Source organism: Symsagittifera roscoffensis, chromosome 3, assembly GCF_963678635.1.
Source record: "Symsagittifera roscoffensis chromosome 3, txSymRosc1.1, whole genome shotgun sequence".
NCBI lineage: Eukaryota > Metazoa > Xenacoelomorpha > Acoela > Convolutidae > Symsagittifera > Symsagittifera roscoffensis.
The window spans coordinates 38,297,491-38,323,845 of NC_087064.1; the positions used below are offsets into that span (position 1 = coordinate 38,297,491).

Genomic DNA, 26,355 nt, shown 5'->3' on the forward strand with positions numbered 1-26,355 from the left:
CTCTAACACACTAAGAAATCATCACTTATCGCAATCCATTACATCCTCCGAATCCTCCAACCCAGCATCAACAATTGAAGAAACCCGAGCCCACCGAGTATTCAAACAAAAACATCCCAATATCCCCAATGCTTTCCAACCCCCGACCTCCTCGAATGTTTTCGGTTCACCCACTCCACACTAACACTCAAGAATTTCTACAATTTTGCTTACCATACTTTCCACAAAACACTTACTACCAAACCACTAACAACGATCAACGAACTTACGTTGACGAACATACCCTGTTTCCCACACTTTCATGGACATCATTTTACCATTTCACTAACCCATCATCATTTCCATTATATAATAACCAAGAAGACAATGACTTATGTCAAACTCGACTACATCACCTAACCACAGCACTTCATGAAGAACAATTCACAACCATCGGACTAACCCAAACACTAAATAGTTTTGTTGCACAGAAAGCAAACCGATCCTCAATTAACCACTATGATCACGCTAATGCACGTTATATGGAACTAAGCCCCAGCAAACTGAAAATTTTTTCATAAACTCCCAATATGTATTTGTCATTAACTGCATGAATAAAAATATGTTAAAATTACATCCACATTACATCCACGTTTCTCAATAGTATTCAATTTCCTTAAACCAAAAGAATGTGACTTACACTGCTCACATCAAAAAACTTTACGCACAAAACAAACTCACGCATATAGTTATTATAAACTTATTCAACACCACAATACATCTAATACACCATCACAAAACCCACAACATCGATTCACATTTTTAAACTCTAAATATACTTCACCATTCTTCCTAAATTTCACATACTGTAAAAAAGACACTAATATGCAAGGCATCATCGAAATTACGACCCCATAAGACAAATATATATTTTCTGCGCACTAACCAGAACTTTCAACTTTGATGAATCTCGCCCACTAATTGCCCCCAACGAGTATATACAGCCCGTCGAAGTTCCAATCCCAGAATATATTCACAACACTAAATATAAACATAAGCTTTATAACCTAATTCGAAACAAACCGCAAGAATTCTCACTAAGTAGTGAATAGCGCAAGATCATCAGAACACTTGAGTTTCTATGGCCTCTCCTTCAAACTAAATACGTCATCCACTTGCTTGCTAAGCTCCTAACATCATCAAACACAATTCACAATGTTTTCAGATTGAATTTTTTGTCGACAATGACCCTTAGTAAGTATAATTAAGTATTTTCAACTAATAAATTTCAAACTTAACTAACCATTTTTTATAACTGTTTCACTTTTCTTCTTTAAATTTCATCACTGAATCAACTAAAACAAATAAAAATTTTAAAAAATTTTAAACACTTTTTCATAAATTTTTAAATTCATTTTAACAATTCAAGTATGTAAAAAAAAGCAGGAAAGTTTAGCTTTAAATAGCAGTAAATTCATAAGTTTAATCCTCTAAGGCAGTAAGTCTCCCTCTACACAGCAATAAAATCATAAAAAATGCAACTAAATTAAAGAGTACTAACCGTTTAACAAGACGCTTCTTTTATAAATTTGAATCCGTCACTCGCCCATAAATCACACACTCTTTCCACAATCGCACAGCTCGCCCACAAAGAATTGTTTATATAAATAATTTTAAGTTTCATTTTTCACTGATAACAACTCTAACTTGTTTTCACACTTTTCAAATTTTCTTTTAACCCGGTTGGACGGAATCATATAAAAAACTGGAATAACCAACGCAGCCTAAAAACCTAAAAAAAAACACAAACCAATGGCATGACTAAGAAAAAAAATCCCACGGTACCCAAACCAGATTAAAACGAGCTTAAAACAAGATAAATTATTCTTTTGAAAACCACTTTCAAGTTTTACCACAACCAAATAAAACACAAAAAGTGGATAGACAAAGCCAAACCAATTGTTTCTATTTTTGAGAAAAGGACACAACCAAAACAAAAAAGAAAAAAACAAGTAATAAAAATGAATCAAAAGGTTGAACAAATAAAGAGACTCTGCACAAAGGGACCATAGAAATATAACCCACTCATGGCTTCACCAATCAGAGGGACGTCCTGAGCATGCTCTAGAGCCGGCGCGCTACAACCACGCGCTACAATCACGCTACCCATCGCGCTACAACCACGCTTTGTGACCCACACTCTATTTTTACCGAGAGTTGCTCTAGTGAGAGCGACTGTTAAAAAATAAACAAACTAAAATAAAAAAGCTTTTGCGATAACAATTAATTTTAAATCATAACTGAAGCTTAATTTAAAAAAGGAGGTATATATGTAAACCATAAATGCATGATGTAAAGTTTTATTAGAGCCAAGGAACGAGCAGCAAAAGAGATGACAACCCAAACGCACTCCAATTCTGGAATGGCAAACCTGATCGACTTGCTGCCTAAAGTCACTAACCTTAAGGATTTAAAGTGTGGCTCAACATCGCAGCAAAAGAAAAATATTGAACCAGACCAATGGACATCTCGATGATGACTACACGTACAGATCCTAGTCACTTGGCACTTCACACGGAAAATTCAAACTTCACCCTGCACGTAGTCTTGCTCTATACTTAACGAAATCGATACACCATTGCATCGATCAGAAGTCTTGACACAGTCACCCAAGACCACCACTATCAATGAGACCCATCTTGAAACACGAACAAAACAATCTTCCTCCGTCTAACACAAACAACCACACTTCTCCTCTTTCCAAGAAGTCAATGCTCGCAACTTCAAAAAGAAACTACATCATTTGTCCTTCACTACATTAAACAATTAAAACTAAACAATCTCCAAGCCCCGGATGGGTGGAACAAGTTCTTAACTAGTATTCATAAGCCAGTTATTTTATTGATAGATTATCTTTATAAAATATTTATAACTAACCTATCATATTCCATTTCTAACATTGACACTTATTTGTAAGTGCTGAAACTACTTGTAGTTTCAGCACCAGAACAAATTGAATAAAATTTTCAATACAGTTGTTCTCCTTCTGGATAAACTCCAAGAACTAACTCGCATAAAATAGTATACACTAGATCTAATGAGACTTGGAGATTTAAGAGTAAGATTAAGATCGGTATTAGACTAAGAAGTTGCACGAATCTATCCGGCCGAAAATAAGATAGCGTGACGAGCAGACGGTATACCTCATCTGAAATTACTCTATGAGTATAATCAATAGCTCATAACTCAAAACTGACCTCGGATTAATCCAAACACCGTTCAAAGTCACCCTAAATTACTGTGTATTTTAAATGATGCTATCAACAAACGAGCATATTTCTTTATAAAAATTCCAATCTTCAGAAATGTATAGTTGCTTTTTATAAAATCAATTGTACATTGATATATTTAATGTATCTTTGAGACGCCTGTGATCCTTAGATCTAATTCCGATTCTCCCGGAAACTACTTAATTTACGCAAATTTCTTTATTTTTGATTTTTTTTATTGATGCTCTTATAAACAAGGTATACATATTATAATTACGAAAAAAGAATTCGACGGCGGTATTAGATTCGACTGCCCCATTGACAAATATTTTAGATTTTGGTGATAGTGAGAGATGGGTACAGGGACTGGCAGTCGAGTCAGTGTTTATGGCTTAGCTTTAGGCTTCGTACCTGTGTCGTAGTAGTCAATCATGTTAATTGCGATCCATTTGGGCTCAATTAGAATGTGGAACCAGGTGTGGGCGGCCATCGGCTCCAGAGCCGGGGGTAGGTCTCTACTCTGGCTGCTGTTGTAGGGATTTTGAGTGTGATATGCATCTAGACAGTAGTAATCGCTGAAAAATAGCTAAAATTGCAAAAAAAAAACATTTTCCTTGCTTGCTATCTGTTCCGACCTTTGAAAATGGGTAACTTTTGCTTTGTTTTTTGAACTTTTTTCTTTTTTCTCAGATAAAAACAGGTACGACGAATAATCATTAGAATGAATCAAGTGATATATCACTTAAACCAGGTGCGGATCTAGGATTTTCTCGAGAAGGGCGGATTTTCAACATTACGAGGCCAAACTGTGTTTTCTGAGCATTGTAAACGGATTCCGGAACAAGCCAAAATCAGATTTGTCGCGGAACCCACAACGATGCTACTTTTCTTTGATCATCGTTGCTGTTTTGGATTCCACAAACAAAAGCTTAAAACATTGTACCGCTCAAAATTGCTCCAAGTTAGGCGAATTGCGGAATCCAGATCACTTTGTGGAATCCACAAGCAAATAATAAGACGTATGTATAGCTAGTTTGAGCTGTTGCGGAATCCGCAACTGTACGCGGAATCTGCAAATGGCTAGTGGAATCCGCATTTTGTTTGCGATTTCCACTTACATTTGCGGATTCTACTTATATTTTGCGGATTCCATCTACATTTCGCGGAATCCACTTAGAGTTCCAGAATCACCAACAACTAGCTATTTTTGCTTGTTAAAGAATCTGCAACAAAACAAATGTGCCGACAAAATATACGTTACAGGTATTTGTATGCGGAATCTACAAAACTTTTGTAAGCGGAATACTCTTACATTTAAGAACATGTTTGAAGACTTGTCTCTGTAATCCAGGAAGATACAGACACAAAAATGTGGCCTATCCAGTGCAAAATTTGGCCTCATAACGAAAACATTTCGAAATATTCGTCGACTTTTTTTAGGTCAACCAAATTGATTTTCTGAGCTCTTCTCAATCACTGTAAACACCAGTAGTAGATACTGAGGCTAAAGTGGGGGGGGGGGGGGGGGTGGGAGTGGTTGGGTTTTAGGATAGGGAATAGATCATCCGGTCAGCCAGCTATGTATTAAGATTGGACATAGAGTCTACAATTTTTTAAGATAAGGAATACCAATGGTAAGATTTTATGGTTTTTGTGATAGTACGATATTGGTTAAAAAAAAACGAATTTTGTTTTGGTTTCTGTGTGAAAAAGTCTAATTTTTTCGCAAAAATCTCGGCGCGCGTTATCTAATTGGAAAAAAAAATATTGTTAGGGACGTGTAAATTGTGGAATGAAGGTCTTTTAGCTATTTTTTTTGTGCTATTTTTTAAAAAACTTCAAAACACAAAAAGTTTTCTTTTAATTCGATCTAACATCAATTTATAAGATACTCGTGCTTTCTATCTACCTGAATCTATTCTGAAGCTTCGAAAAAAGTCAAATTTTTTGAGAGAAAAATAATAAATTACAAAGAAAGTATATAAATCACTGCATCGTATTTGAATTTTACCGCTACTTTGTAATAAAACACCAACAAAATACTGCATTGAACAAAAATTTAATAAATTGCATCCATCTCGAAAGAGTCTTTATAAGTCCAATGGTTTTGTATGAGTTCCGTCATCTTGAACTTGTCTTTTTGAAAAAAAAAAATAAGTCCTATCTTTGTTTGCTCATTTGTGGTCACTAATCCTCGTTTGTTTAATCCTTTGCTGCTAAATTTGAATTTATCTGACTTGTTGTCATAGTTTCAATAAAATTTGCTACATAAACATAGCATTTCTGTGCATCTAAATTCCTCTTTGAAAAGTCCCGGCTCCCGCTTATTGTGCTTTTTATGTGTACTGCAACCCGTTCGAGGAAAGAAATTAGATTTTGCATCTGCTTTGAAAGAGTCTCTGCAGTCATTTTTACTCATTTTTCCCAAATGTCTCATTTTTCTGGTTGGATACATTCATATAAGTTTTCCTCAGCAAGTGCCAAGTAAAGTTAGTCTGTATTTATCTCCAACTCTTCAAACTTATTTACATCACAGAACTTGTCAAAGAAGTTATAGTAGAGTTCCAACATTCTCAGCTTTGCATACTGAAGTATGAAAAAGCCAACAATGATGGGTTCTCGGTGCTCAATGGTGGTATTCAACAATTCGACCACAAATAAGTCTTTCTCAACTGTGTTCAATCTTTTAAACAGTGGTTCATTGATCGCCTTATGAGTTTTTTCATCGATCAGATATTTTGTGATTGTATGTCTCGATCTATCCATGATTTGATATCCATACGAGGAATTACCCAAAAGTTTCATTGTTTCTGCTACAACTCCTGATAGAGCGTTTTCATCTCCTTCTCTTCTCGCATCAATCACTGATTGAACGAAATTATTGAATCCATTCCGTGGAGAATACTGAACAAAACGGTAAATTTTGGTGCACTGCAAGCCAACTTCCAAATGAAAGTTGAACAGAGGAGTTATAACTGTTCCATTTTCTAGCTTGAAACTAGATATCAGCATTCTTTGAGGATGCTTCAACATTTCGTTCTCGATTGCATAGTTTTTCATGTAGTCTCCGACATCGTTTCTTCCAACTTCGGTATTTTTGAAAATTGGAGAAAAGCTGGAAAATTTTGATTTTAGTTCATCTGGAAGAGCTAAATTGTAAATTGCTCTAAACATAGCCAAAAAGAGTCCTATCTTTTTTTTTGCCAAAAGGGAGTCTGTAGATAGGGAGTCTTTTATAGGGAAAGAGGGTTCTGACGTGATTTTTGATCTTGTCATTGGTTTTCAATTTTTCCCACAACCCATACTCCCACATTTCTTCAACTTTATATCCTTTCTCTTGTATGTGTTCCCGTCTCAATTCATCCACCTCCCTCTTCTTGTTTCCTTGCTCAATATCCTGATCTGTTGAGGAGGGACGAGCAATTTGACAGGAACAGAAGTGGTAGTAACATCCCATTGCTTCAAACACTGTCTTACAGTGATCGCAATAAGCGTCCATAATAAAACAGTTAATTTTTTTTTGTCCGGATGTGAAAAAAACTCTCGATTTTTCATTCTGGTCTAAATTCCTGGTAAAAAGACATGACCATAATCTCAAAGTTGCGAGTTCGATTATGTCTAGATTTGAATTTTTGTATATCAGTGTCAAACTCCCAACTCGTGTACAGTCCTGTTGGCATCTCTTGACAAATTGAGAAGGGGTAGAGCTGATTTGCATCAATTCCAACGATTGATTTTCATATATTAGATGAATTTTTGATAAAAGTCTCATCAACTACAGCTTTTCGAGTGAACACAAAGGAAGGTCCATCGGTCATATTTTTTTCACACAAATGTTTATCACTTTCACAAAATGGATAAAATTTTTATTTTGTAGATTTGTATAGACAACTGTTTGCTAGATTTGCAAGAGTACATCCATGTTTAACATATCAATTCCCTTGTTAGGATAAAATTGAATTTTTTTTTTCATTTCCTCCAGGGTTGGAACTACATCCTTGTTGTTGAACCACAGCAAAAACCTTTGAACACTGCCATTCCGTTTTTCTGCCAAGTCTCTTGCAAGTAATTGTAATTATCCAAAACGGATGGAGGCACAGTCTTGATTTGAAGAATTTTCTCCCACTTTTTCAAGGGGCCCACTTTTTCTCAATTTCTCATAATCGATGAAGTCTTTGTCAAGAGGATTGTTGTTTCTAAGTCTACTGGAAAACGATTCATTTGGTGGCAATTCGGGGAAATTTAAGTTTGTCTGGGTTATCAAACCACTCATAGGGAAAAATTTTTTAGTTTCGCTAGCTTTATAGGCTTTGAGAAAGGAGTACAGAGTAGTTGCCCCTCCCAGAAATTTCATTATGTCGAGAAATTGTACATCTCCAAACTTGAAAGTTATAAAGTCAATTGTTTTTTTTTGATGATTCTTGTTCTTTATTGCCAATCAAATAGGGGATTAGGTAAGACTTGATCAAATTCAAATCATATCCACCACTATTATATCCAAAAACAGGTGAAGTTTTTACATATGTCTCCAAATGTTGTTTCAAATCGATGAGCTGATTTTTCTGAATTCGTAAGAATTGTGTTGAAATATCGGCTGCTTACCAATCTTCAATGCATTCGTGTTTGCACTCAAATTTGTTGCTTGAATAGGTTTTACTTCTCTCGTTTAGCTGATTAAAGTTTTTTCATTCTTTCATTGACAGCTACTTCAATATCTTGATAATTTTTCTCATCTCTAGCTTACTTTGTTCAGCCAACAGCTCGAGGTTAGTTACAAAATCAATAATCAAGTTCTGTGGATCCTTGTTGTACAAAAAGATGGGTTCATCAATCAGATTTGGTGATATAGAAACTGAAATTGGAACATTGTTCCGATCCAGGTAGTAGTTTGCGTCTTTTAGTTCATCTGTAGGAACACAAATCGACTCAAAAACGAAAATTGCTAGATTATTGAAAAGCTTGTTATTTTCAGAAACTGGAAAACTGAATCCTTCTAGCTTTTCAAACCAGGTTTCGCGAAGCTCATAGACATTCTTTGGGTAAATATGTCTCATTCGAATCTTGTATCTCAGGAGATGCTGATTGAAGTGGACTGATTTGTGGAAAAAGCTGTCACAGCTAGGGCATCGAAAGCACTTGAAGAAACTATCTATATTGTTTTTATGAATCTAATGACTGTTAAATCTCAGTCGTTTAACTGTTTTATCAAATTTTCCATTACTTCGTCGAGCTAGTTCTCCTACATAATCACTTTCTTGGATATCGAAATCGTAGATAAAGATGTTTCTTTGCACAATTTCCTCGACAACAGGTAAGTCTTCTACAGAAACTCCACGAAATTTTGTAGGATCATAACCAGATTTTGATATAAATTCTGTAAAGTATCTGGAAGTGTGAGAGTCGAGATCATTAGGTCCGTTCATGTACATGGACAATGCGCGGAAAAGACACAAATGATCTTTGTATGGTTCCTTGTTTTTGTTAGATAAAAGCAGTTCACTTGCGTATGTCAAAGTAAAGGTTCAAGTATGACAGAATCCGGACATCCCTTTGGATGTTTTTCAGCAGAGCAGCAAAAGTTTTCACATTTGTGATCAACTTGAATCTCCATTTTGTGTTTTGACGTTCTTGGGTACATTGCTCCAAAGTATCAAATTTTTCCATTTTTGCTTGAATTGTTATCAAGTCTGCTTTAGTACATAGCAAATAAAATTTTTCAAACAAAGTTTTGTTCTCATGGGCGTAGAAATATTGGTATTCACCGGTCTCAATGTTTTGAAGAAAAAACTCAGAGCAATTTTGATTTTAGCGGCAGAATCCAGCTTGTTGAAGACATCTTCAACTTCTCGTTGATATTTTGGTATCTAACTTGGACAATTGAAAGTTAAATACCTTTTGTTCCCCATTTTTCATCTCCGTAACCAAATGAAAATATTGACAAGCACTAAGTTCCTCTTTCAGTTTTTCAGCATCTTCTCCTTCTTCCTCCACAATCTTGTTCAAGTCCGCTACAGTATCACTGGGTTTCCGTTGTTTTGCTCCATGTTCTATTCTCCCATGTTGTTAGAGAGATTAGTAAATTGGGAACTCTTGTTCACAAGAAGAACAAATCGTTGATTGCTTCGAACTTGAAAGTGCATGCCTCTTGGCCATATGATAGTTCATTTCTTGTTGATTGTAAGTGAAATACTTACATTCAGAACAAGAAACAACTCCTTAAGCACATCTCTTTCGATGTCTCGCAGCTTTAGATCTCCTGTATTCCTCAACACGGTCCTCAAATTTGGCTTTCTCGTTTCGATTAAGGACAAGCATTATCTAAAAAAATTTTGGAACTTTAGAAATGTTTCAAAATTAAAAACTTAAAGTATCCATTGATTAAAAGACTCACTTTTTTCTTTTCGTGAATTAACGAAATGTAAAATTTGAAGTAAAATTGAATTACCTGTTTCTGATTGGCAAACAAAATGAATAATTTAACGCAATAAAACAAGCGTATTTAAACTAAAAATGACGTCATCGTATTAATCTTCTTTCTTTTGTTTCTTATACCGGCAATATTTTTTAGTTTTACGGTAAACAACTTTTGGTCAATTTTTTTTGCAATTGATTTTGTGTATATTTTTACTTACTTGAATGTTCAAGTCCTTAGAAGTCAAATTTTTTTCTGATTGGATACAACAACTAGAACAAGTTTGTGATTGGAAAGGACAATGTGTAAAATGGAGCTTTGTTTCCGATTGGAGACGACTTTCTATAAGAATCCTATAAAAAAGAAAACTGAAATTTGATTCGACGTGACTACAATCCAAATAATGGAAATGCATTCTGATTGGTTGAATCCACACATTCGAATTGAAAGTGCCCCTCACTCTTAAGTAAAAATTATTTTATTTTCAACTTAAATACCTTCAACTACCTCCTCTCTTAATTCTAAATACTTTAATTTCAACTTAACTTCTGTCAACTAACTCCCTCTCAACTGTAAATCTTGTTTTTACTCTGAATTTTTACTTGTTCAACTTCCCTCGCAAATTATTGCTCAAATTGATCTTCTCAGTGCAAAACAACAACCTTATGTTCTCGTTAGAATTTTTGGCTGATTTAGATCAAAAATGAACAATTTTGTGATTGGAAACGAAAATAATCAAAATGGAGCTTTGTTTCCAATTGGACACGACTTTTACCAAAGAATCCCATAAAAGGAAGCTGAAATCTGATTGGACACGACTGCATTCCAAATAAGGAAAATCAATTCTGATTGGTCAAATCCACACATTCGAGTTGATGGTACCCTTAATTCCTCACTAAAAATCATTTTATTTTCAACTTAACTACCGTCAACTACCTCCTCTCTCAGCTCTAAATACCCTAGTTTCAACGTATCTTCCGTCAGCTATCCCTCTCTCATCTTTTTCTTGTTTTTAGTCTTTTACTCAATTTATTGCTCAAAATGATCTACTCAGTGCAAAACAGCAATCTCTTGTACTCTGTAGAATTTTCGCCTGATCTAGTACAAACTCAAGTGCGAGAAACAGTTTGTGGACTTTTTCTGGCACGAATCGACATCGCAAACCAAGTTTGGCACATGGTGGTGGTGATGCGCAGGGATTTCAGTCAACATCAAATAACGCAATTACCCATAACAGAGAACCAACTTGGAGAAAAGCAAATGATGGAGGAAGTGGCTGAGCATGTGGGATTGAACTACCCTGAAACTCTTAACTCTAGATATGTGCCTCAACCATTCGACAATTTTCTCTTTCCTTGAGAAGAGGGATCTGTGGACAACCCAATTACCATCGAAGATTATAGTGGACAACCCAATTACCAACCCAATTACCATCAGCTAGCCACCAAGACAACCACCAGTGAAGGAGGCAAGACCAGCTTTGCGCTCCATTTAGGAACTTAGAAAGTTTTGAGAACTTAGCTGCTCGACAACCCGTTGATTTGTAAATAATTTGGTCGCTTTCTCGTGTTTGGTAATTTAATGTCTTTGCATCTAGTAATTTTATTTTAAAGAGATATGAAAAAAGAGATAAAATAAAAGGTCACAGAAAATTTTATTAAAAAAAAAAGTTGCAAGGGAAGAATATTTAAAAATTTGTTTTATGCAATTGGTAAATACTTTTTAAAAGTTTTGTTATAAAGATGGCGAAAAAAATAAACCAATTTTAACATCTTGTAAAAAGTTCACAACATTTTTTTCACACTTGACAAAAAAAATATCAAAACTTTTGCAAACATGTTAAAAACTTTACATTAAATTTTGCACCATGCAAAAACTTTTATAATATTTCGGACACACTTGTTCAAAAAATCAAAGAAAATCTCGCTAATTAAAAGAAAAATTCATAAAAACTTTTTCGCATTTTAAAAAAATTGTAACAAGATTTTTTTGACCTGTTGAAAATTAAAATTTATGATTTTCTTTGTTCTTATTTTTATCATTGAAAAAATCTTTTTTGCATGTACCTTGATCAAAAACTTTCAAAAAACAATGTATTAAGATAGAAAATGGTACTCAAAGTCATCAATAATGAAAAATTTTTAGCAAAATTATAATAAGTTTTCTCAATAAATTTTTGCGTTTTTCGCATATTCATAAAAAAAGGGAAGAAAAATTTTTGCATTTGTCTTCGAAAAAACCACAAAAAAAACTTGCATCTAACACTAAAATTTTATGAACATTTTGCAAACTTGTTAAAAAAACCAAAACAATTTTAGCATATTGTAGAAAAAATCTAATTAGGTTTTTGCAAGCTTGTTAAAGAAATCATATCAAAATTTGCTTCTTGCGAAAAAAATTTAAGTTAATTTTTGCACGCGTGATAAAAATTACAAATTTTTTCGGTGAAAAAAGTTTGATTTCAATCAAAATCAATTTTGACAAGATTTTTATGAACAAATATTCAAATATTAATAGAAAAATTGATACGCTCACTATTTACAGTACCTTAACCATCAATGAAACAGTCAACAAATTTCAATTAATCAATCTCACACTTTGAATTTTGAACTTTTAGAATCATTTCCAAAGAAGCTGATCTACGAGTCTGAGTGGACGCAAGCTTCTGAGCAGAACTGAGATAATGCTTTTTTGATTTTTTTTTGCAACACTGGGTAATTTTCCGGTATTCTATATTTCAAGTTCTGTTCGACTGCGCGATTCAATTGATTGAAAACTTCACCTTTTGATGAATTAAAACTGGAATGAAATCTGTATTTGTATAAAGTATATATACAGTTAACAATTTGGTAAGTAAAAAATTTATCTAATCATTGCAAAATTTGATCGAGTGATGATCTGATTAATACTAAGTGAAATTTGCAATTTTCCACTGGGCAGAATGATGAATGATTAGATACACAGTAGTCTTGGGTGACAATGAATTTTTCATGAAAGTTTTCTGAGACAGAAATAAAAAGAGATTTTGCATTGTAGTTCGAGTAAAAAGTGGGATATGCTTGACACATAGCAGATGCCATCACCGATTACTTTTTGAAAAGGAATTTTTATCTAAATTGAAAGGCTTATATAGTAGTTCCATCAACTTTGCAATGTCCATATTTGGATCATCGCCCACTGATTATTCCATATAAGGTAATATTACCTTATTTGGAATCTACAGTGAGTCTTCTACAATTCTTAATTTCTATATAATTACAAATATCATTATTTTGAAATATCTACTACTGATCAGTTGGCTCAGAGTCTCAAATCAAATCCTTCCCAACTAATTTGAATTTGCTAGCCGCCAAAAAAGAGTTGGGAGATTTTCTTGGACCCAAAAACTCTACAACTGAAAAACTTACTTTGAACCTTGCTTCCAATTGCTGAAGAAAAATGAATCGGGACGAATCGAAAAAACACAGCAAGTCTATCTTGGTGAAAAAGAAGGAGAAAGGATATCAGCAACACGGAATACTATTATTCACGATGCTAAAACCTTGGACTCGTTCCTGTGTGGGACCCTATTCTGACAAAGACTCAAGCATGGAGCAGGGAGTTGCGAACTGTCATGCGGTGTATGACGTACCAACATATAAGAAGAGATGGGTGTGTGTAACAATCAAAAAGTACAGAGTAAACAAGCCACCCTTCATTCAGATTCGACTCTTCACTGCAAAGGAGAGCGAAGTCTTGAAGCATGTTGCCTATGTCAACTAAACTTTGAACGAATTCAAATAACTCGCTCAAGTCATGGGAGATTTTATGTTTGTTGAGAACTGTAATGTTCAATAGTTTTGTTGAGTGGTGTTATTATTGTCATGTAATTCAAATACTCATCTTCTTGAATCGATTTTAAATTTTCTTTGAGCTGAGCAGTATGAATTGGAACATTGATTTTTCCAGAAACCTTGTTTTAAAGCTTCAAAACAAATTGGTTTTTTTTTTTCACATCGCCTTTCAAGAAAAGTCCCAGAAGTTTTCACTAACAGTTTTGGAATCTCAAAATTTAACAAAATTGCTAGATTTGGATACAGAATCTCAAATTTTTCAATCTGAGTGGGTCGCATAATGGAAGACGTAAAGTTTTTCTAAGTTATTGTTCAGATATTAAAAAAATTGACCTTATAGAATATCGTAGAAAAGGAAACACTTGGAAAAACAATGACAAATTTCAGTTGGAATACGAGGAATATGATAAACTGATTGTTTTGTCTTATGTAGAAACATTCGAAAAAACTGGAATCATTATTGACGAATGCACCCTAAAAAATGAACGTTGAGAAATTGGTTGAAGTTCTCAAAAATTTTGACTTGATTAAGCATGACTTTTCATCAAATACGAAAAGAAAAAATTACTTTCTTTGTTCCGGTATTGTTTTGGACTCAAATAAAAATTTGAAAAAAATGGACCAAAAATTTCTTTTGGGAGTCTAAATGAATACGGAAATTCCTGTATGGATTGTTTTTTGCAAATTCAGAAATTTTCAGACTTCAGGCAATTTTACATGATGCTACTGGATCTGTGAAGTCTAATACTTATAAGGGACCTGGTTTTTGTTATCTTTCACCTAGATTTCCAAGTTTTTGCTTTCTTGTTCACGTGACTGGATTGTTGTTCTGTTTATATATTAAAATTTGTGCTTCAACAGTATATGCACTGTCCGATTGTTAGTCATTTTAACCAAAATTTTCAGCGGAAACAGTTACCATCTTGAGTCTAGTTGTTTTGGATATTGAGTGTATTGAAAACAAATTAGTGAAAGATTTAGGAGTTTATAAAAATGGACAAATAGTGGGATATTCCTTTCTTCCTCCTAAAAATTTCAATTACATCTCAGTCTGCTTGGTGTACGAAGCATATTCATAGAATCAATTGGAGCAGTGGTCATGAAAAATATACTGAGCTTGAAAAAAAAATTGAAAAAACTAAAAGCTTCAGAAACGGAGTTTTTTGCCAAAGGTTATGAAAAATGTAAAATTCTGTCAGAAATTTTGGAAACAAAGGTTACAAACTTGGATGACTACGAATGCCCAAAAGTTCAGAATTTGATTTTCAAGGATGAAGAATATGATAGGAGGTGTAGCAACTACCCATTTCGTCATGCAAATACTTTTCACTGTGCAGAAAGAAAAGCATTTGCATACAAAACATGAACTCGATTTTTCAAAGTAAATTGTAAATAATCTAAATATATTTGTATTATCGTCTTTTTGAAATTTAAATGTTAATCATTATCATTTTTTTTCGTTCCAAATTTGAGATGGGTGATGAATGTGACAAGCAATTAAATTTAGGAATTTTTGTTTTTGATGAGGAGAACCATGAACGAAAATCATGGATGTTTTTTGCAGATCTCTTTTAGTTTTTCTGTGCCAAATTTTTGACATAGTTTTGATACTATTATGTACAATCGTTCAAATAATGTTATCCACTACATGTGAAGAAACAACAGTTTTGGTAGCAATTTCATCAAGTACAAACGGTTATATTTTACTTCTCCAAAGCTATGAACAAAATACTTCCTACCAAACAACGAGTTTTTATTTCGCTAGTTGGATAATTGTATCTGGAAACTCGCATCTTATTTTTGATTGGTTAAGAATTGGTACATTTCAACCAAAATTTGACAAAAATATTTTATTTTTTTACAAATGCGAAGAAAGATTTCTAAATTTATCCAAGGAGTTGTCTTTGAATTGATTGAAAATCTTCCCAATCATGGAACAAAATACCTGTTAATATTTGATGACTCTTGTGAAGCAATTTCAAATTCTAAGCAGTTTGGAAAAATTGCTACTGCTGGAAGACACAGGGGACTGAATACAATATATATTAAGCGTAACTTGTTTCATCAAAACAAATTGGGAAGAGATGTTGAGTTACAAAAAACACATAGAATCTTGTTCAAGTCACCGAGAGATGTTTTACAAATCAACACATTAACTCAACAACTAGGTCTATGATCACAATTGAAAGAGTGGTATCAAGATCCAACATCTACTCCTCATGGTCATTTAATCATTGATTTAACTCCAAAAACAGTTGATTCGCTAAGATATTGCACAAACAGCGGTTCAGTTCCATCAAAATTTTATCTACCGGCAGGAAAATAAACAAAATTTGACGATGAGCATACAATACTCTATACTCTATCCTCCATACAATACCAATATTTCAAACATTTTCCCAAAAAATTCAAAAACAGTTCATCCTCCATTGTCCAAAAAGTTTCAATCAACTCCTCAGCGAATGTCTAGTAAACTTGCTACGAGGCGAGGTAAAAGATCTCCAAAAAGTAGACGTTGTAAAAAATCGAAGAGAAATATCAGAGCTCACATGAAGAAGAACTTCACTGCATTAAAGGAGAACTGTTTTAAGCTCGCCAAAAGGCTTACAATTAATATCTGTTATCACTCCTTCTGTCATTAAACGCTTGACATAGTATGGATCAATTTGTTCTAATTCCTTACTACAACGAGCACCTTATACCTTATTGATTTCTTTTGAATTCTCCAAGAATTAGAATAAATCAGTCAGAAAATATCATTTTAGATAATCGAGACAAAAAAGAATCAATTGTAGACTTTATGTGTGGACTAAAGCGAAAAAATACCAACATTCTCGATATTTACTTTACCATTTCGGAAGCAACTCAAATTACACCTAAACTTGTTATCAACAAGGATGCCAAAGCGGAAGACACAGAAACTTGGTTCCCTTTCAAAATCTGAAAAGGTAAGTCTGAACAGATTGTAATCTATGGGAAGAGCTGCGTACGGTTCTCTGCAAAACTTGAGTAAAGCAAGCGCATTGTCAAAAAAGAAAGTAGAATTAATTTTATAAACCAAGACGTCGTATACAAAATTTTGTCCTCCAATCAGACGTTTCCGAAGGTTTCAAGTTTCTCAAAATATATCAATGAAATTTGGTGTATGGAATTGGCATTTGTGGACAAAAAAGCGAGTCAAAACAATGGAGTCGAATATTTATTGGTTGCTGTTGATGTTTTCTGGCGATTTGTCAGAGTTCAAACAAGGAAAATTAAATATGCCAAAAACACTTTGCAAGCTTTCAAAAAAAAGATTTCTCGAAAAAGCACTCCTGAAAAGCACTGGGTTGATAAAGGAACAGAATATGGGGGAATTTTCGAAACATTTTGCAAGGAAAAAAACGTTGAACTTTACTCGACAATGAGTGAAACAAATGCTGCATTTGCAGAGAGAGCCTTTCAATCATTAAAACACATAATTTATCGCCACATATAAGATCATGATGAAAAATTCATTCACAAGTTGCCGCAATTTGTGTCTACAATGAATTGTCGCGTCAATTGATCTATTGGGAAGTAACTTAGAGATGTCAAGATTACTGACTTTCTCTCAATTCTGTACAATAAACCTCTAAATTTCTACAATTCTTTACAATAAGAAAGTAAAATTCAAAATTGGAGTCAGAGTGAGAATTTCAAAGAATGATTTTCCATTCCGAAAAGGATACAAACCACAACTTACAGATGAAATTTTTGAAATTTCGGCAATATCAACAAAAAAGCTTCCTACATACATCATCAAAGATCTCGACAAAAAAATTCTGGGAAGTTTTATGAAAAAGAGCTGAGAAAATGTTTAGAGTAAAAGTAAATCTTTTTTTAAACTAGATTTCTATCAATCAGTTGTCATGGATTCTTTTATTATTGAGTTAGCTTCCAACGCTTCTTTTAATTGTTATCCGAATAATAGTCTTAGTTCTTTCTACCTGAACCAATACATTTGGAAGGACAATGGGAGGTTGCAATTTCAGAAATAACATACCCTTCTTTGTAACAAAATGTTACAGAGGGAAAATTTCTTTTCTTAGATGGTAGAGAAAGTTCTGAGAAAGTTCTACCGAAGCAAATTGAACCGAACCAGGATTGTATCCAAGTATTGTTGATATAATTGTAGCCATGAACAACAAATTTCGAGAAAGTCTAGGTGCTCAAGCTTTTGAATATAACGGAATCTATATATCTCATTTACCTGAGAATCAATCAGTGTTTTTATTCAAAGTTCTGACTTGAGTTACATTTTTGGTTGTGATTTAGAGCAAAATCAAACAAGGGTTGTAATGAAAGGAAAAGGTCAACATTATCCTCAGTATTCTTACGATATTCTTAATACATAATAATACGTTCTTTTATGATATATAGTGATATTATATAGAATATAATATAGTCGGTGATACAAAAACTCCCTTTTTGCGTTGTATTCCATTCATCTCCAAATTAAAAATTGGAAATATTATTTCTACAGGGCAGTACAAGAATTACCATTCTTTTACAAATTTACAATTTAAGAAATTGTTGAAAAATTCTTTCCAATGTTTCAAGATAGAACTAAGAGATAGGACAGGCAAAAAAAATTCCTTTTGTGTCCGTAGGAATTACCCGAGTTAATCTCTTGTTCCGCAAGGTTTCGAATAATCATTTTTGATTTAAACTTCATACGAAATGGTGCTCAAAACTCAGCAGCTTTCCCTATTTTTCGAGGACATGCAAGACAACGTGGAAGAGGTCTTGGAGCTCTCGCACAAACTCTTGGGAGAACTGCAATCCCCTTTATCAAAAAAAATACAGTCTCAGCTGCGAGAAGAATTCGGGCAGATTTGTTTGAAATCGCTGCTCCAGAGATTGGGGAAGTTGTTAGTGGACCTGAAAAACTCAGATTAATTGCAAAAGATGTGGGAACAAAAACAGTTCGGAAACACTTTGGAGGTGGAAAAAAGAAATACAAGAGTAGAAATGGTAGAACCAGATCCTTTTCTCAAAAAAATAGATCGAAAAACAGTCGCTCTCGCAAAGACTTTGTTGACAAAATAAAATGAGTGTACTCCAAATTCATTTTCGGTACGGGGCTTTTACAAATTCTTCATAAGAGATTTTTGATAAAGACCCAGTTTTGGAAACAATTATGTCATCTTACACACAAGAAGTATTCCCCAACACTTCTCTGGATGAAAGCAGTATTGAGTTTGAATTTGAAAAGGATCGTAATCTCTAATTGGATATGCGTGATACCCATCTTAGTTTAAAGCTTCAACTATTCAAGGGAATATTATTTGATGCTTTCAAAAAAGAAAAAGCAGAACATAAAGCAAAGTCTGAGGATGACTCAGATGAGGAACCACAAACTTATCTAACTTATGTAAACAATCTATTACATTCAGTGAGGTTTATTTTAACAATACAATGGTTTGAAACGCCAACGGATTATATCCTCATAAGGCACAAATATCGAACGAATTCAAATTGTCAGCAGTGAAAAATAAAGGAATACTTGCTTGTCATGGATACAGTTTTGACGAATATCCTGATGCATTTGATATGCATCTATTCACTGATAGAGCAAATTCCTTGGGACCAGGGATAACTTTTTCACTTTGTGGGAGGCTTGCCATTGATTTATTTACTTGCGAAAAATGTTGCTTGCGAAAAATTTACTTACTTGCGAAAAATTGTTGCAAATACCAAAGTTTGAATTAAACTAATTCGAACTAGACTAATTTTCACATGTTATTTGATATTCCAAATGTCAGTCTGAAAATTGTTGATTGTTTTCTGTTTAGTAGAAGAGTTTTAGTTGCTGAACTTAATCATCATTTCTTGCAATGAAATCTGGAAATGGAACCTGCTCATTACAATTACATGGAAATTATAGCAAGAACCTTTATCATTCCATCTCCTCAAAACCAGTTTATTCAGGAAAATGTTTTCAATAATGCCCCAATCAGAAGGATAGCTGTTGCAATGAATACAAGCTCGGCTGTTGCGGGATCCTTTCATAAAATTCCTTTAAATTATCATAAATTTCATTTGAGGGAGCTTAGAATTATTACCACAAAGTCTGAGGATGACTCGGATGAGGAACCACAAACTTATCTAACTTATGTAAACAATCTATTACACTCAGTATTCTCCAATTGTGAGGTTTATTTTAACAATACAATGGTTCGAAACGCCAACGGACTATATCCTCATAATGCACAAATATCGAACGAATTCAACTCGTCAGCAGTGAGTAAAAAAGGAATACTTGCCTGTCATGGATTCAGTTTTGAAAAACATCCAGATGCATTTGATATACATCTATTCACTGATAGAGCAAATTCCTTGGGACCAGGGATAACTTTTTCTCTTTATGGGAGGCTTTCCCTTGATTTGTTTACTTGCGAAAAATTGTTGCTACCAAATACCAAAGTTTGAATTAAACTAATTCGAGCTAGAATAATTTTTACATGTTATCTGATATTCCAAATGTCAGTCTGAAAATTGTTGATTGTTTTCTGTTTAGTAGAAGAACTTTAGTTGCTGAACATAGTCATCATTACTTGCAATGGAATCTGGAAAGGGATTTTGCTCATTACAATTACATGGAAATTATAGCAAGAACCTTTATCATTCTATCTCGTCAAAACGAGTTCATTCAGGAAAATGTTTTCAATCATGCCCGAAACAGAAGGATAGCTGTTGCAATGAATACAAAATCGGCTGTTGCGGGATCTTTTCATGAAAATCCTTTCAATTATCAACAATTTCATTTGTGAGAGCTTTGAATTATTTGGCAGGGAAGAGCAATTATTTCATTAGATACAACTTCTCAGTGTCGTCCTTATGTTATAACAAGGAAAGCAATGCAGTTGAACGAAGATTTTCCAGCTCTTCCTCTGGAAGATTTTCAAAATCACTTTATTCTAGTTTTCGACATGACTTCATTACATGGTGCAGCTGAACAGTTGCGTTATCCAGAACTTAGTGGAGAATGCTTGAGATTAGAAATGTTTTTCCAATTTCCCTTGGAGCAAATAACGGAAGTGATAGTCTTGGGAGAAAGATTTTCAAATATTGAAAGTGACAATTTCGGAACAGTCGCTAAAAATGTTTAATTTTTTTGAGTTTTCAGGTTTCTTTAAAAATATGTAACTTTTTTGGGACTTTTCTTTGTTATTATCTCTGTACTATCTATTTTGTTTTTCTTCAGACCTAAAGCTCCAGAAAAAATAGAGAAAGATAGAGACACTTCTTCATTCTTCAAACTAGACTGTAAGACAGTGTTCAATAAACTTTGCTCACTACATAAGGCTTGTGTATGGGACTTTGTTGGTTCAGTTCCTAAATGTGTGTAAGTCATTATTGTTTCTTTTTTTTATCCTAAAGTACACTATCAAACTATTGATTTCTTTTTCAGCTGTAGATCAGCCTACAATTGCAAAGATGGATAATTTTTCACTTCTGCAATTTATTGAAAGAATTCCTGAACTCAGGTTCAAGTACATGGGATCTTACCCCTCTGATGAAGTACCTCGACTACAAAATACTCTTTTGCAATTGTTACCTCAGCTCCAAGCAATGATAGAGGGGAACACTGGATCATGATAGCTCGATTGGACAAAACTTACCACTTTGCTGATTCTTTCGGTCAAAAAAGAACAACTTATTCCTTCCTAACAAAAGAGGTATTGGCGAATGGTCCCCAGAAAATTACAAAAAACTGATAATTTGTGTGGATATTACGCAATTTTTTCAGCAGTTCTTCTTTTCAAACTCTACCAGAGAAACTTGAATAATAATCATGATGGGCATATTTTGAATTTTATAAATAAATTTATGTAAATGTGCAGTTTTTTATTTGTAAGTGTAAATTGTGGTAATAAATTTTTCATACGATGCAGAGATTTATATATTTTCTTTGTAATTTAATTTTTTTTCTCTCGAAAAATTGACCTTTTTTGAAGTTTCAGTAGGTTTCAGCCTTGTTTCAAGTAGATGTTTCAAAAAGTAGGAATATCTAATAAATTAGGTGGTAGGTCGAATTATAACAAACTTTATCGTGTTTTTAAGTTTATTTGAAAATTTTTTCATAAAAATTCCAAATTTTTGCCAAAAAAAAACTTATCATTGACTTACCATTTTCCGTTAAACTAATTGAAAATCCTTCATTGCACCAATCTACTCATAATTAATCAGTGATATTTATCAGTTAGATAACGCGCGCAGAGATTTTTGCGAAAAAACTAGAAATTTTCACACAAAATCCAAAAAAATTCGTTTTTCTTACACTTATCTTACCATCACACAAACCATAAAACCTTACCATTGGTATTCCCTATCTTAATACATTGTAGACTCTATACCCGATCTTGATACATAGCTGGCTGACCGGATGATCTATTCCCTATCTTAATACATGGGAATCAGCTACCTCCCCCCCCCCACCACTTTAGCCTCAACATCTACTACTAACACCATGTTTTGACAAAGTTTTCTGCTTCACAGTCAAATTTTTGACAAAACAGGCCAAAAAAGGCGTTTTAAGGCACTTTTTGGAAAAATTTGATCAAAGAAATTGCGCTTTTTGGCGCGCTCGCCCCTCAAAGTTAGAATGATTTAGCGCCAAAAGCGCCATTAGAAAAATTTTCGGGTCAGTCACCTATGGATATCTCAAAATAGTACAAAACGGGACCCTTTGGGTCTGCAGTGGGACGAATCCCTGCGGGGGACGTCCGCCAATGCCCATCCCCCCTAAATCCGCTGGTGACTTAAACCAACATTATAACAGCTCGATGCAGCACTCGATGCAATAGCCAGTTAACAATGATACTTGATTTTAAAAATGTTTGGGTTACTCTAAACTTCTGGCTGATGGGTAAGGAGCTGCTATAGTGATTAGCTTAAACCACTTTAGCGCGAGATCCAAGAAGCAATAGTATTGAGCTGTATCTTTTTTGAACATTGACTTAAAATAGTATGCTAATTGGTTTTCTAGCAAACTACATAAAATGGAATGTTAGAATTAATGATTTCTTTTAGCGAAGTTTGAAAGCATAGCTTTTGAAAATACCATAACATCAACTCAAAGCCTTGCCTATCCCGCATTCTTCAACGCGAACTAGAGATCTACACTTTGATACCTGTGCTGTCTGCATGCCATTCCGAAGATGCTGAAAGCATTCGATATCCAGAAGATGAGTGACTCCCATTCGGCACTATGAGGTTCTACCTGGAACTGGTCTCTGCTTTCGGATGAGGAACACTCTTGAGATAAAAAGCACTATACAGCTTAGAAAAGTTGTTGAAAGCTATTTTTAGAAAATTGTTAAAAAACCCAACGTTTTTGCATGAAATTCCAGATTATTTTGAGCTAGTTTGAGTGATCTTCAAAGTGAAATTCAGCGTCCCACCTCAGGATTGCGACACCATCATCACATATATGAAAATCTTCAACCTCACTTCTATAATATTACATTCGCGTGGATTATAAAACCTGAGTAGAGCCTTATGAATACACAAAAAGATTAAGAACCCAAGTAAAATTAAGCATAAACTTCGCAATTTGAAGTAGACAAACAAAGTTAATTAGACGATAGTAATAAAAAAAATTATCAGCGAGACTTTTTCAAAATAGGGGAATATTTGTAAACAATATCAATTATTGTTGAGTTTATTGCACTGTTATTGAAATACGTTTTTTTCAGTTTTTGGTTGTGGTTATTATATATTTCTCTTGTCTTTACTTTACCGTCTCAACTTTCAATTTTCTCGCTTTCTCGGCTATAAATTGGCTGTGATTACTTAAGTTTGTATGCATAGCGGTTGAAAATGCCATGCCACCAACTCAAAGCATTACCTATCTCGTGTTCACTGGAACCCCTATATACGAATTATAATCAACTAAAGCAATGTTTGGTTGAAATACTCCAGCACCTACATTAGATCGAACTTTTTGAACTTCGAAGTAATAGCATTTTGGCAGTGAACCTAACAAATCTTTTTTGCACGGCTCCTCAAAATCATAAACAAAATCTTCTGCTGACAAAAAAGCAGCTCGACAAAGCCGTGCTTAACCAAGATGAAAAAAAAACACGACAGATTGTCTGCCAAAATGCTAGACTCATTTCTGCCAAATTCGTTTAGATTTGCTGACTTGATAGCATATTCCCAACCATTTGGAATAGTCAACAGATCTGTCCTATTTTTTCGTCTTGGTTAAGCACGGATTTGTCTATCTGCTTTTTTGTCAACAGAAGAGTTTGTCTTGTTTATTCATCTGTCGTGTTTTTTCATCTTCAAAAAAAAAAGATTTGCTTGAGCTGCTTTTTTGTCAAAAGAAGAATTTGTCAGCAAAGTAATATGGCAGAAATTAATCAACAAACCTTTTTGTACGATTTTGCAAAATCATAAGCAAATTCTTCTATTGAAAAAAAAGCAGCTCAACAAATCCGTGCTTAACCAAGATGAAAAAACAGGACAGATTTGTTGGCAATTCCAAATTGTTGGCAATATGCTTTTAAGTCAGCAAAACTAAACGAATTTGGCAAAAATGAATCTAGCATTTTAGCGGAAAAAAAGCAGCTAGACAAATCCGTGCTCAACCAAGATGAAAAAAATAGGTCAGAATTGTTGGATATTCCAATTAGTTGGCGATATGGTTTTAAGTTAGCAAATCTAAGTGAAGTTAATTAACCCAAATTGGCTCATTTTGACCCTTGAAATTTTTGAAATTAATTTATCGCTCATTTGACCACGTTAAAAACCATCCGAAAAAGACTAATCTACCTTAAACAACCGTTTTTTGACCAGTAAGCTGCTCAAGGTTACCGATTCTTCACAATTGGTGAAAATGCGCAATCCTTTTTACTTGCTCTTTTGACATTTTACAAGCAATTTTTGAAATTCTGTTGTTACTTGTATTTTTAACTACAGTGCTGATGTAAATTATCCGGACAAAATGAACAAAATTTGATTTTTCAAACACTTGGTTTTTCTCAAATTGAGTTAAGATGACGCAAAAAGTGAGGAGAACAAAAGTCGCTTAGAATTTCATCAGAATTGATATGGTGCATTTTTTCTCCGAAATTTTCATTCAAAATTTTACCCTAAAAAAGCGTCACTTTGGCTTTTTTCAATTAATCAAAAATTACGCTGAAACTATTTTGTTAATTGATGAGAAATATATTTCACAAGAAGCCTCTTACACAGACCAACAAAGTGATAGAAGGGTTAAATCTCCAAAAATTGGCGCAAGTTGTTTAAAGTTTGTTTTTAAGCAAAAACTTTATGTTTTTTAAATTAAATTACTGTCTCAAGGTCAGACATAACTGTAATTACTGACTCAAGGTCAGAAAATATTTCAGAAACTTAAGATTCGGCCAAATACCATTCAACCAATTTGAAATTCAGACAATTCAGCCAGAAATATACAGACAATTCAGCCTCAGACAATTCAGCCAGTTTTACAAAACGCTAGATTCGGAAGAAAAAAAATTGGAATTGGAGTTATTTCTCGGTTTAAGGTCGCCGGTGGGCGTGCTACGCGCGCGTCGCCGCTTGGCGGCGATAACCGGCTCTAAATTTTGTATAGAGTCCTACCCTCTGTTGGCAAGCTCACAACACGTTGGCGCGACTGCGGCGATCACTATTATTGGCTGAATTGTCTTTGGCTGAATTGTCTGTATAATTTTGGCTGAATTGTCTGAATTTCAAATCGGCTGAATCGTCTGTGGTCGAATTGTCTGGACGCAGTCAAGGTATGTCGTGAGCTCGAAGTAGCGTTTCGGCTTAGCTCCAATTTAGAATATAGTTTGTTTTCTACGACATTGAAAGAGAATTTCAAACATAATTAAATCCAGTCCTGCCCGCCGTATAAATTTTGTGTGTATCTTGTGCGTTGGTGTGCATCTTGTAAGTTTTAGGCTCATCGAGCCCGTCTTTATTAGTGGTTGCCAATTCTTATGCTCAGTTTTATAGTGTTCATTGCCAGGCTTGTGTAACCTTTTGCAATATCTTGCTGTTAATTTAGTCGCAAAAATTGCTTTTGAATTGCTTTCCCGAAACATGGATGACGGTTTCAATCGTCTGCTTTTTGGAAATCCATTACTAAATAAAATTCAAAGAGCACGAATGATAAAAGCAAACACACATGAAATGAAAGCTTTTTGGTTGCAGAATTATATCGGGTAGTTAAGAGCGCAGTTTCCCAGAAAGGCCGAAATTACTTTTTTTTTTCAGAAACGGCAGTCATTTTAATTGATCAATATGAGATTTTATTTTAATCACTTTTGGTCATGAAAATCGACTTCCATTCATATCATAATGGAACACCATAACATGGCCGTCATGGAAATCGCCATTATTGTTTCCTCCAAAAGTGTCTCATAAAATTGTACTAAAATGCGTTTTTTGTGGGTGGAAAGATCCCTGGGCGTACCCCTTCCCTCTGAATCCCCCCCCCCGATTCGGACCCTGATTCTATTGCTATTTAAGCTACTGTTTTAAAGCATTTGAACGGTCATCATTTTTTTGCAAAGCCAATAGGAATTTTAGTAGTCATATGCAACTAAAAAATGTGGAAGGAAACTCCATTAGTATATAACAGTTATAAAATAGTTTGAAAAATTAATTGAAGTTTCAAAATTTTTTAGTATGATTTCATAATTTATGCGGAAATATACCTGATATGAGCTTTAAAAAATAAGACGAATGCTTTGTCCGGGTACAACTAGACTTTTTTCACTTAAGTTGAAATGTTTCAAACCTCAGTATTTACACTGTAATTGAAGGTCTTAAAAACTAATTGAATTTGTGATCAGACGTCAGAAAATTAACCCGCAATACA

General features: G+C 34.1%; 1 protein-coding gene across 1 annotated transcript in view; it reads right to left on the minus strand.

The window, feature by feature from the left end:
- The window catches only part of LOC134842723 (uncharacterized), a 67,074-nt gene that overhangs the window by 19,640 nt on the left and 21,079 nt on the right, over positions 1–26,355 (minus strand). The window contains exons 2-3 of the mRNA XM_063859180.1: positions 22,652–22,775; positions 3,660–3,823 (exon numbers count right to left, since the gene is read on the minus strand). Coding sequence (XP_063715250.1) covers positions 3,660–3,823; positions 22,652–22,775 — 288 coding nt within the window. The remainder of the gene's footprint in view (positions 1–3,659; positions 3,824–22,651; positions 22,776–26,355) is intronic.